Here is a 10,680-nt window from a genome sequence, read left to right on the forward strand (position 1 = left end):
ATTAATTGCTAAATCCCCAAATGTGGTCTTAAATTGGTGTCTTAATTTAAGAAAACTGTTTGATTGACTAGCGCCTGAAGCTCTACGATAATGAATCCTCCACAATGGCCATTGTTGCAGGGTACAATGCATATATTAGGTTAATTTATTTTGATTATCTGCATTTACGTGATTACTTAATTTGATTTAAAATGTCCAAAAGACAAGAATTCAGAGGTTTCTGAATGGAAAGTCAACAACAGGCAGCCGTTGTGCAGCACATGCAGCGGGAAAACCAGCTGACCAAACGTGCTGGAACTCAGCTTGGGTTGCTAGGTGGAACTCTGCTGGGGTTGCTGGGTAACGGGCGGTGCCTGGTGATTACATTCTAGAGGTTTTTAAAACTGCTTTTTTCACTAAACACCAAAAAACATTAACTTATTGTTATTTTTCTATGTCGAGTAATTAGATTGCCTTTGTGTGGGAGAGGGGTTAGTTTAGCGCTGTGACTTGCGAGGTCCATCAGGGGAACTCAAGAGCATCAAGTGCTTTTTTTTTCCCTCACTCGATACAAGAGAGTGAGCGGAAGAGCAGAGATTGTGTTTCCTGTGATCATTTCTTTTGCTGTTTCTCTTCCTTTAAGGGCTAACGCTACCATTTGCACATTTACACTAAAACCAGCTTTAGCATGAGGGCTTGCTCTGTGTTAATGGCTGCTGACTGCTGAGAGAATCATGGGTTTTTCTGCAAGCTTCTGGGCGGTGGGGGTTCTTCCTTTTCCCTGCCTCGTCCATCGATCCAGTGCGACTCTGTAGGAACCACACGAAAACCTCTTTCTATGATTTATGGGATGTTGTCTCCAAAAGGACCAATGGAGACCCCAGCCTCCCTCTGTTTTGTGAGAAAGAGCACCCTGCCAGCTTCCCTTAGGCCTAAAACATAATATTATAGAAGGAAAGGTGACACAAGATGGGTAATAATTAACATTGCACATAACAGTTGAACTGTGAAGTTAATTTTCTACTGCAACCGGTGGAAATCCAAGACCATCCATCACTAATGTAGGGTGGTGAAACATAATATTTATAGGGTGGAAAGGTTACAGAGAGTATTATGTATTATATATGACTATGTACAGGGAAGGGAAAAAGCCTTAAAAACAGGACAGGATGCATCAGGCAGATTGACAGATTGGTTGCCCCTAGGAACCTGCAGAATTCATCACGGTCTTTGGGTTTTAAACCTAGAGTCTGAGACATCGAGGCACAGATTTGTCGGGGAAGAATATAAAATGTTGATGGACAACTTCCATCTAAAAACTAAGTTTTGGTGCCAGAGTGTGGGGTCAGCTTCCCAATATGGTTAAATTAAATTTTATTTACAGTGTGCAAATCTTGCTGATATTTATCCCATTTTTTATCTATTTTGAGCCTAATCTGCTGCCAATAAGATTTTTTTTCTTTTTGGGGGGTGGGAAGAATCACCATATTATTTTATGCTTAGCATTTTATTTAACAAAATCACAGCAGCTAAATCTCAAAATAGTTTCTTGACACCAGAAATCAGACAAATAACTAGCCAAAATTAAACTATTAGTAACTCAGATTCCGCATACAATCAAGCTAGTAACCAGTCATAGTCAAGCTAGCAACTGTGCCGTTTCAAGTCCTCACTAAGCTAATAACTAGCAAAAGTTGCACAATGAGCAGTTGGAGTTAGGCTAACAAGTAACTACAATCAAGCAACTACCAGTAAGGGATGAGCTAACATCTAGTCAAACTCAAGCTAATACCCACAAAGAGTAACTAGCTCGAGTCAAGCTAATCTAGTCAGGATCAACATAATAACAAAGAGTTGAGCAAAACGATGTTACAACTGAGCTAATAGCTCGTCAGTTTAAAGCTAATGCCAACTGAGAACGAGGCTGCTAACTAGCTAGCCTCAAGTAACACATCTGTAACACATCTGTAACACATCTGTAGACCAGGGTTCAGCACATGTAGCTAGCTACCAAACTGCTCTCTTTCTGCCTTCCTGTGCTATATATAAAAAAAGACGTATCAAGTAATGTGACTTCCTGTTTCCTAACTAGCTAATCTACTAATCTAGCTGTCCACTCAAAAAGGAATTTTCTCCATCTAAAGTTTCAAACAATACACAGAAATATTCTTTAAACCTTAGATACTTTTCAAGAGGGAAATGTTTCCACTGCTTTTTATATCTGAAGATTTTGGGTGTTACTTTGTTAAATTACACACAGAGATTTCTAGATATATCCTTATGGTAACCTGCAGGCACTCACAGTCGACCAACTCTAAGTCCAAGAAAACAAAACATAAGATTATATTAATAGGAAAGGGAAGCTAATATAACCTCAGTGAATGTTGCTGAATTTTAGCAGACTTTTAATACATTTTGTGCATCAGTAGGAAGGATCCTTGTTCAAATAGTACATCGATTTAAACGACAGCCTAATGTAAAATCAGTGAGGTATAAAGGAGCTATTAAGATCTTATAAAGTATTTTTCCAAACTGGTTTTCACTTTGAGTTGCTGTAAATGGTGGAAATTCACCCTTGAAGCTAATTAGCTATTAGCTTCACCGATAGGGTGTTAGCTTGACTCCCTTATTAACACTTTTTGTACTGCCTACTCCAGGTAAATTGCTTCTTTTATCTGTTTCATGGTACTATACTTCAAAACAATTGAACTTTGACGATTCTAGAGTATAAATAACGTTTTGTTTTGTTTTTTTCAAACGTGCTAAGAAAATATTGCCAATAAGAGGGACATACGTTAAAAATATAACATTAAAATCCTTTTCCAGAGGAAACATTAGCAACCGATGAATTAAATCTTTAACTGTTGTAATCTCACCAACACATTCATGCACGAGTGGGATGGAATTAGAAATAATAAAAACACATCCCTCTCTTTGCAACATGTGCTAAACATTTAAGTATTGGATAAAGAGCCGTGAGTAATTGCTAAATGATACCAAAAAATGTTTATCTATAAGCAAGCATGCATTCATGTCAGTGTTCCACTTTTTTCCCTTTTGCAACGACGGCAGCATTAAGAAGTAATTCTGCAGGATTAATCCACTTAAAACTGGAGGAGATTTTAAAGGATTCTGTCTACAGGGTGCCCTAAAAAAGGAAAGGAGGATTCAAAAACGAAGCGTCCAGAGGCTGGAAGAGAATGAAAATAAAGCTAAATAAAAAACTGGAGCATACTCAATGTATATGTGTCATTATGTGACAAGATCAGATTTAACTACTGTCCAAATCCTGATGTTATCTTTGTTCCCCTAATCCAATTTACCAAAGTCCCTACACTGCAAAAACACAAAACATTACCTAGTATTTTTGGTCTAGCTTCTAGCACAAAATCTTACTGAACTTGAAATAAGGCAAAACTAATTTACAAGTAACTTTTCTGGAGCTTAATGTTGATTAGAAGCCAGATTATTTCACACATAACAAGACATTTTTTCCATGTTATAAGTGAGGCAATCTGCAAGTGGAACTAATACTTTTTAATCAATATTAGGGAATTATTCACTTAAAACAAGCTCTTATATCTTTCTGAAATGCTACGTGTAAGTTAGTTTGGTAACTCTTTATTTAAAGGGGTTTGCATTAGACTGATATGACACTGTCATGGAGTCTTTATAAATATTCATTAGTGTTGTCAGAAAATAATGACACTTTTAATACATGTTCAATGCAACTTTTAATGCAATTTTGCATTAGAAGTGTCATTATTTACCAAATAATACAAAGCTGAGACTTAAAATAGACTTTTAATGGATGTTTTATTGCAACTTTGCTTTAAAATGTTATTTTTTTTAACCAAATAAGGCAAAGTTAGCCATTTTAATGCAAGTTTTAATGCAACATTGCATTAAAAGTGTCATTATTTACCAAATAAGACAAAGTTGACATTTAAAATAGACTTTTAAGGGACAGTTTAATATAACTTTGCATTAAATTATAATTATTTACCAAAAGACACTAAAGTGCTACCATTAGTTTTTGTCTTATTTTGAGTATACTAAGATATTTGCACTAGAAACTAGACACAAAATACTTTGTAAGATTCTGTGTTTTTGCTGTCTATCTCCTCCTCACAGCAGGAGGTGTAAACAAAATATTCAGAACAAGAGTGGGAGGAAAAGAGGCGGAAAACAAAGAGATTAACCTGCACACACCACACTAATAATGATTTCTGGCACCACTCAGGATGCTCTGTGAATACTGATACTCCATGCAAATACATTTCCACAGTCAGAATCCGTTTCACATCTGTGTGACATTTCCACCAACAGGACAGGATGCAAACAAGCTGCTGGTACAGTATGTACCATATACATTCCTGTATGTTATTTTACATTTCCACTGCATCTCAGACGACAGGGAGGAAGAAGAGCGCGTGTGCGCGTGCGTGTGCGTGTGTGTGTGTGTGTGAGATGTGATGCGTGGCGTCGTGTGCCGTTTGAGCCACAGAAGCTGAAAGTGGCCGTGACGAGGTGTTGAGGGCTGCAGTGTTGGAGAGGAGAGGGGGAGGAGACGGTGTGTTAGAGCTGTCAGAAGACGGGAGAGCAGAAAACGTGGAGTGAGGGAATGTTCAGAGTTCGTTATGACACCGAAACCAACGACTTCAAGGAAGCAAAGAACCAGGACAGCGAGTAAATGGTCTTGAATTGGACCAATTTATTTCTTGGCCAAAGTCTTGAGATGGTTTTTGCTGGTATTTCAAATGTATTCCTCTCAGTCTTTATTTCTGGACTTTAACTGGGCCATTTTAACACACATGCAATTTCTTTCCATACTGCAGAAATACGTAAAAATAAGTATATTTGGTCTAATATTTAGCGCAAATATCAAAAATGAGACAAAGCAAGATATGGAAGCCAATAATTTCTTAAAGAATAATGGAAAACTGATCTTTTTTAAGCTATATATTATGTTTTGATGTTACTTCCTCATCAAAAACCAGCATGTTTCAGAAATCCTTAAACCATTCCACTGTGCAAAACGTCTAATTGGACCTAGCTCCTCCTTCAAGATGCAGCAGCAGTTCCTGAGCTTCTGCCTCACAGATCAGCACTCCCCCATTCAGCTCCTTCAGACTAGCCAGCAGCAGTTAGCAAACACCTTGTGGAGCTGAATAAAACCTGAGCTCATTGAAGGAGCTACTTCTCAGTGGTAATAAAAAAGAACTTAACTTAACGTAATAGCAATGTGATGAGTTTTAGAAAGAGCAGGAGTTTTTATGGAGACTTAAGCCCAATTTCAAGGAATTAAGTGACAAAATCAAATTTGTTTAAGTGATATTTGATATATTTAACATTTTTGTAACAACTGAAGTTGAGATAGTTACTTGTTTTTGCAGTAAAACACATAAAAACACATAATTCAACCCCTATAAAATATTAAGGAATTAGTTAATTAAAACAAGACCCTATCTCTTTCAGAAAAGTTAATTGTAAATCAGTTTTGTCTTATTTCAAGTGTTGTAAGATATTTGCACAAGAAACTTACAAACTTGGTAAGATTTTCATTCTTTCCAGTGTAGTTCTGGCTGGGTGTTAAATTTGTTGCCCTGTTTGAATGCAAACATCCATCCCAGATAAAAGTCTGAATGCCAGATATATTTTAGCTACAAACTTCATGTTGTATTGCTACAGATGAAAAACATTCCCACAGCATGACGGGCCCACCACGTTTTATTTTGAGCACATTTGTAATTGAAACACAACTAAGATGTGCAGAGACACCACACCTTGGATTTTGCTTGCAGAGCAAAATGTTTACAAACAGACAAAGGTTTTGATATGGCAGTCACCCAGGGCGGCATTACAAAGGGATGGAACACTCAAGACATAGAAACAAAATAAGTTTTTCTTTTTTAAGGCAAAACAGACAGTTATCTGGCAGAAGAAACCCAGAATCATTTTTTATTTTATTTTTATGTTTGTATAATTCTCTGCAATAAACAGATATTTGACAGAATATTTTCTTCATAAAATTGACTCACAGCATGAGTCAATTTTGGCTGAACGCTCCATGACTAGCCAGTAAAATCTGGCTAGTCATGGATTCCTACAGACTTACAGAAAGCTTTGTGTAGCTCATACAAGAGATAAAGAAGAAGCATCAAATTTCTAACATGTTATCAAACACGCTGCGCTGCAAGGCGGAGCGCTGATGGAAACTGGGAGTCTTCTTATCGGATTCACTGAAGAAAAGAAATATTTTTTCCTTTTTATTGCTTTCACTGCAAGATGTGGCTAGGCAAACAGAAATCTCCACAGAATCAGCAAAAAAAAAGAAAAAGAAAAAGGTTCATGCCTCAAAAAAATGAGATAAAAGTCAAATATTTTTCCTCATAAATCACCTGCAGACTCCAGAGGAGTCAGACGAACTATTCTTCAGTCATCAGCTTATTTCAGAAGCCCTCTAACAGAACCAAAGCAGATTAAGAGTCTCAAAACAACACTTATCACATCTCATAAGTAATAACACAACTGTACTGATTCTGTTTGCCATTCATCATTTGTGTTTTTCTGTTTTTGCAATAAAATTTAGTTATGACTCACTGGAAGAAGTGCTATTGTGCATAAATAGAGCGTAACTGTTTGAAAAAGGCAAGATAAATGCAAATAATGAAGAGGTGAGGTAAAAGAAGAAAAATAAAAGAATAGCAGAACTACTGGTGTGTTTCTTTGCTGACTATCTTCCCAACAAAGCAGCTCCTGCAAGCTATGATGAGTTTCGTCCTGGAATTGGATTCGGGAAATTAAACTCCAGCAACTTCCTGTCAAATTGTTATGTGCAAAACAGTCTTCTCTTTTTAAATTCATTTTAGGATTAAAACACATTTAAAAAGCAAAACACAGACCTCCTGGTGAAATATGACAGGAAAAACTGAAAACAAAACATCAATAAAGGAATCTCTAAAGATTCTGTCAACGAGAAAAAGGATTGGTAATTAAAAAAATATCTTTAATCTCCAATTGCAGCTGTGATCTACTGGATTTGTGTAAATAAACTTCACGGTTTTTGAAAACTCAAAAACAAACTGTAGTTTTGGATCTAAATATAAAATGTAATGATCTCATTTTGGAAATCAGAAAAGTTCTAGAAGAAATATTAAACATTGGTATATTCATTATGACAGCTTACCTTAACCTCTTTTATATGAACATTTGCCTCTAATCGTTTTGATCTTAATCAAACCTAATGCCTGTTGATGCATATTTCACACATACCAGTAATCATATTTGAAACACTTTGCTGCCATCTAGTGGCTGGAGGATTCCTCAAACACGCCTGACATGGGTAACTAGCAAACTAAAAATTAAAGTTTATACCCATTGTTTTAATTAACAATCACTTCTGAATTTATCATCTAAATATAGATTTATTTGAACAGAAATTAATATTTATTTAAAGTATTTCTTAAATAAAAAAAACTTAAGGTTGAGGTAGTCAGATATTCCAGTTTCAGCCTGTAAATGTACAAATAAGTTGTTTTGTATTCTGTGTTTTCGTTTATTTTTAGTTTAAGTCTTTTCTTTTCTTCCTTTGGATTTTTTTAATGCTGTTGTATTAAAATAAAAATAAAAACTAAACAAAAACTAAAAGACTATCCAGATTTATCTAAAATGCTGATATGAAACAAATAGTCTGCCTACTTATTATTTTCCTAAACAAATAGACACAGTCAGGAAAAATTGGAATAAAATATGAGGACAACTGAAGTTTTACAGAACTTGAATATTAAGGCTTATTGGATCATTTTCAGTTTGAATCCTCACAGATGGCCAGCAAGTGAGAAACTCAGACCTGAACTCCAGCTGGACACATTGACAACAAACATTTTCTTTGTGGAAGTTGTTATGCAGACATTTTGACTTTATTTAAAAGCCTACTTTTTAAAATTCACTCAGAGCTATTGATGATTGCTCGTGCCAGAAAAATCCATGTTGCAGAAGGATCTTATATCGTAGCTCTTAAAAAGAAAATTGGAATAATACAAAATATGTAAATCAAGTCAAAGCTGTAGAAAAACAAAGATCAGAAATCAACCAGAAACCTCTGATTGTCGTAGCTCTTATGATTTCTGATTAAATGCACCGTTAGACAGAAATCACAGCTAATTTTTACAAACACTTTTGCTTTTCATAGTGAAAAAACATTTGCTCTTCTTAAAATGAGAAAAATTGCAGCACCTGCAAAATTAGACTTGGGTTAATCTGTCCCCTTACCTGCATCTCCTTAAAAGAAGTAAGTCAAAGAAAAAAGTCGAAGTCACAGAAATTATTGAAACATTTTAGAAGATGTGAAACTGAACTTTTTCTTATCGTAATTGTTTGGAGATTTTAAGCATGCACTTAAAAAAAAACACAAATATAGAGCCATTTTTACCTGTTTCTGTTCATCTGAGCAGCTTTTTCATTCAAACTTCAAACATAAGTGACAGGAAATGCTAAAAACATTTAACTAGACAATTATTGTCCAGATGTAGCACTAGCATTATGATCACCTGGTGAAATAGTGTGAAAATTTTATATTGATTTGATTTATATTAATGCCACATTTACAAACAAGTGGTAAGAATTACCGTTAAGGTAAGTCTGAAAATGTCTCGTCTAACAGAGTTATGAACAAACAAAATCTTCCAGACCAAAAAAAGCAAGAGAGGTCTGCGTTCTCTACCAAAAACTTGATGATGGTGATGATGATGATGTATTTCCTTGTGTATTTACAAGAATTTTGTAAGATTGGAAAGCTTGAAAGGCACAGACAGAAGAACCAAAGCGTAAATGCGTAGTAACACAAACCCATTTGTTTTTTTCTCCACTGTAACTTCACAGAGCGAACTTACCGTCCTCTGTGGGTACGTAGATGTTGAGGTAGAGGCAATCCTCGCTCTGGTTCTGGATGTATCCCGCCGCCACGTCCAGGTTATCCGTGAACCAAACCGGAAGCATAATCTCCGGCAGGACGCCGTGGATGTTCTGAGGGCAAACCGGGGCAAACTGGGTGGCGTTGCGGATCTCCTGCCAGGACCCCGGCGCCTCCGGCGGCTGAAACCGTCGGTCTCCGATGGGCGCCGTGGCGTAGGGAACTCCAAGGTACTGCTCCACCTAAAATCTCTTCTCGCCTCTCAGCTTGCCGTAGTGGGTGCTGACTATGGGATGCTTCGAAGGGTCCATTCTCTGGCAAGAGGCCAGACTGAAAAACAAGACGAGGCTCAGCACCGTCATGAGGCAGCAGTCTTTCACGAACCTGAAGGGTCTGGTCCTGGACAACAAACCCCGCCGACTCTGTTTGCTCAGAGTTAGTGGAAGGTTGTTCATGGCTGGAGTCAAAGAGCTCAGCCACCTGCTTCTAGTCTGTTCTGTCACTTCGGTCCAGCAGAGAGGAGGGCAAACCATAACAAGATAAAACACCAAAATCAGACGAACTCTTCAATCAGCGCCAGGCAGAAGGGAAAACGTTGGGTTTTTGGCCCTCGGTATGAGATCCAGGTCAGTGGTGAAACTGATTCGAGGCGATCCAGAACACTTCTCCAGGCATGGTTCTGTTGCGTTCCATGCCTGTCCTTCTCCCGTTGTCCGGATAATTGGATTGATGAAGGACTCTGTAGAGTGAGACAGAGAAATGGGAGGAAGAAAAGCAGGTAAGAGTGTTTTCCAGCCGTACAGCGTCATCTTATAGCACATTCAAGTAACTAGGTTGCTATACAAATACTATAAGTCAAATAGGACTTAAAAGAAATTAGACTTTGTAATTTAATGCCTTCAAATTGGGCCTCTGACTCTTTAAAAGCTCCTGCTCTTGCTGAAACTCCACCTTCAGGAAGTCATCACAGCATGTCTCCACTATTAACCCTTTAACGGCATTTTTACCAGTGTTTCACTAAGAAGTAACTCACGTAATGATTTCAGCTGATGCAGGCTAATTGCTGCTGGCTAGTCTGAAGGAGCTGCTCTGTGAGACGGAAGCTCAGAAGTTTGGAAAATGCAGCTCAGAGGAGGGGCTGCGTCTCGAAGGCGGGGCCAGGTCCGCCCAGGTGTTTGGCACAGCTGCAGCTAAAGGATTTCTCAAACGTTTGTGAAAGAATAAAAGCAAAAAGTCCAAATACGTTTCTGATGAGGCAATAACATCATGACATGATGTAAAGCTCAAAAAAGTTAATTTTACCTGTGAAACTGCCCCTTTAAATCACAGATGAAGCTAAAATATATGCAGGTTTTTTCCATTTTAGCTGTTGTCAAGCTGAGGAAAAACAACGCTATGAAAACAGAAGACTTTCTAAATGAAAGATATTCACAGAAGACTTTCTAAATTTCTAAATGTAGAGACTGCACTAAGCAGCTCAAGCAAAACGGAACATCTATCATGGAGATTAACATGTTGAGGATCAGTTGACATCCCATTTTTTACAACCTTTCAAACGTCTCATTTCTCACTTTATTATATAGCCCCATTCAATGTAGAGATTACCCATTATGGACACATTTTAGTGATAGCTTGGATTTAGACGGAAATATCTTCATTTATACTCTTAAGAGCATCAGAGTATGAGGCATCTGTCCTCATAAGGCAGATGCCTCCTGGATATCATGAGGGATGAAGCTCTTATTCCATGAGAATCTAAAGAAAATGGCAGTAATTCAATATCGGTA

General features: G+C 37.3%; 1 protein-coding gene across 1 annotated transcript in view; it reads right to left on the minus strand.

The window, feature by feature from the left end:
- The window catches only part of nlgn2a (neuroligin 2a), a 127,214-nt gene extending 117,866 nt beyond the window's left edge, over nt 1–9,348 (minus strand). The window contains 2 exon segments of the mRNA XM_055025257.1: nt 8,874–9,135; nt 9,181–9,348. Of these exon segments, the coding sequence (XP_054881232.1) occupies nt 8,874–9,135; nt 9,181–9,348 (430 nt within the window).
- Nucleotides 9,349–10,680: the final 1,332 nt, after the last annotated feature.

This window comes from Poeciliopsis prolifica, unplaced genomic scaffold (assembly GCF_027474105.1).
Source record: "Poeciliopsis prolifica strain line A6 unplaced genomic scaffold, Auburn_PproV2 SCAFFOLD140, whole genome shotgun sequence".
In the NCBI taxonomy this organism is placed as follows: domain Eukaryota; kingdom Metazoa; phylum Chordata; class Actinopteri; order Cyprinodontiformes; family Poeciliidae; genus Poeciliopsis; species Poeciliopsis prolifica.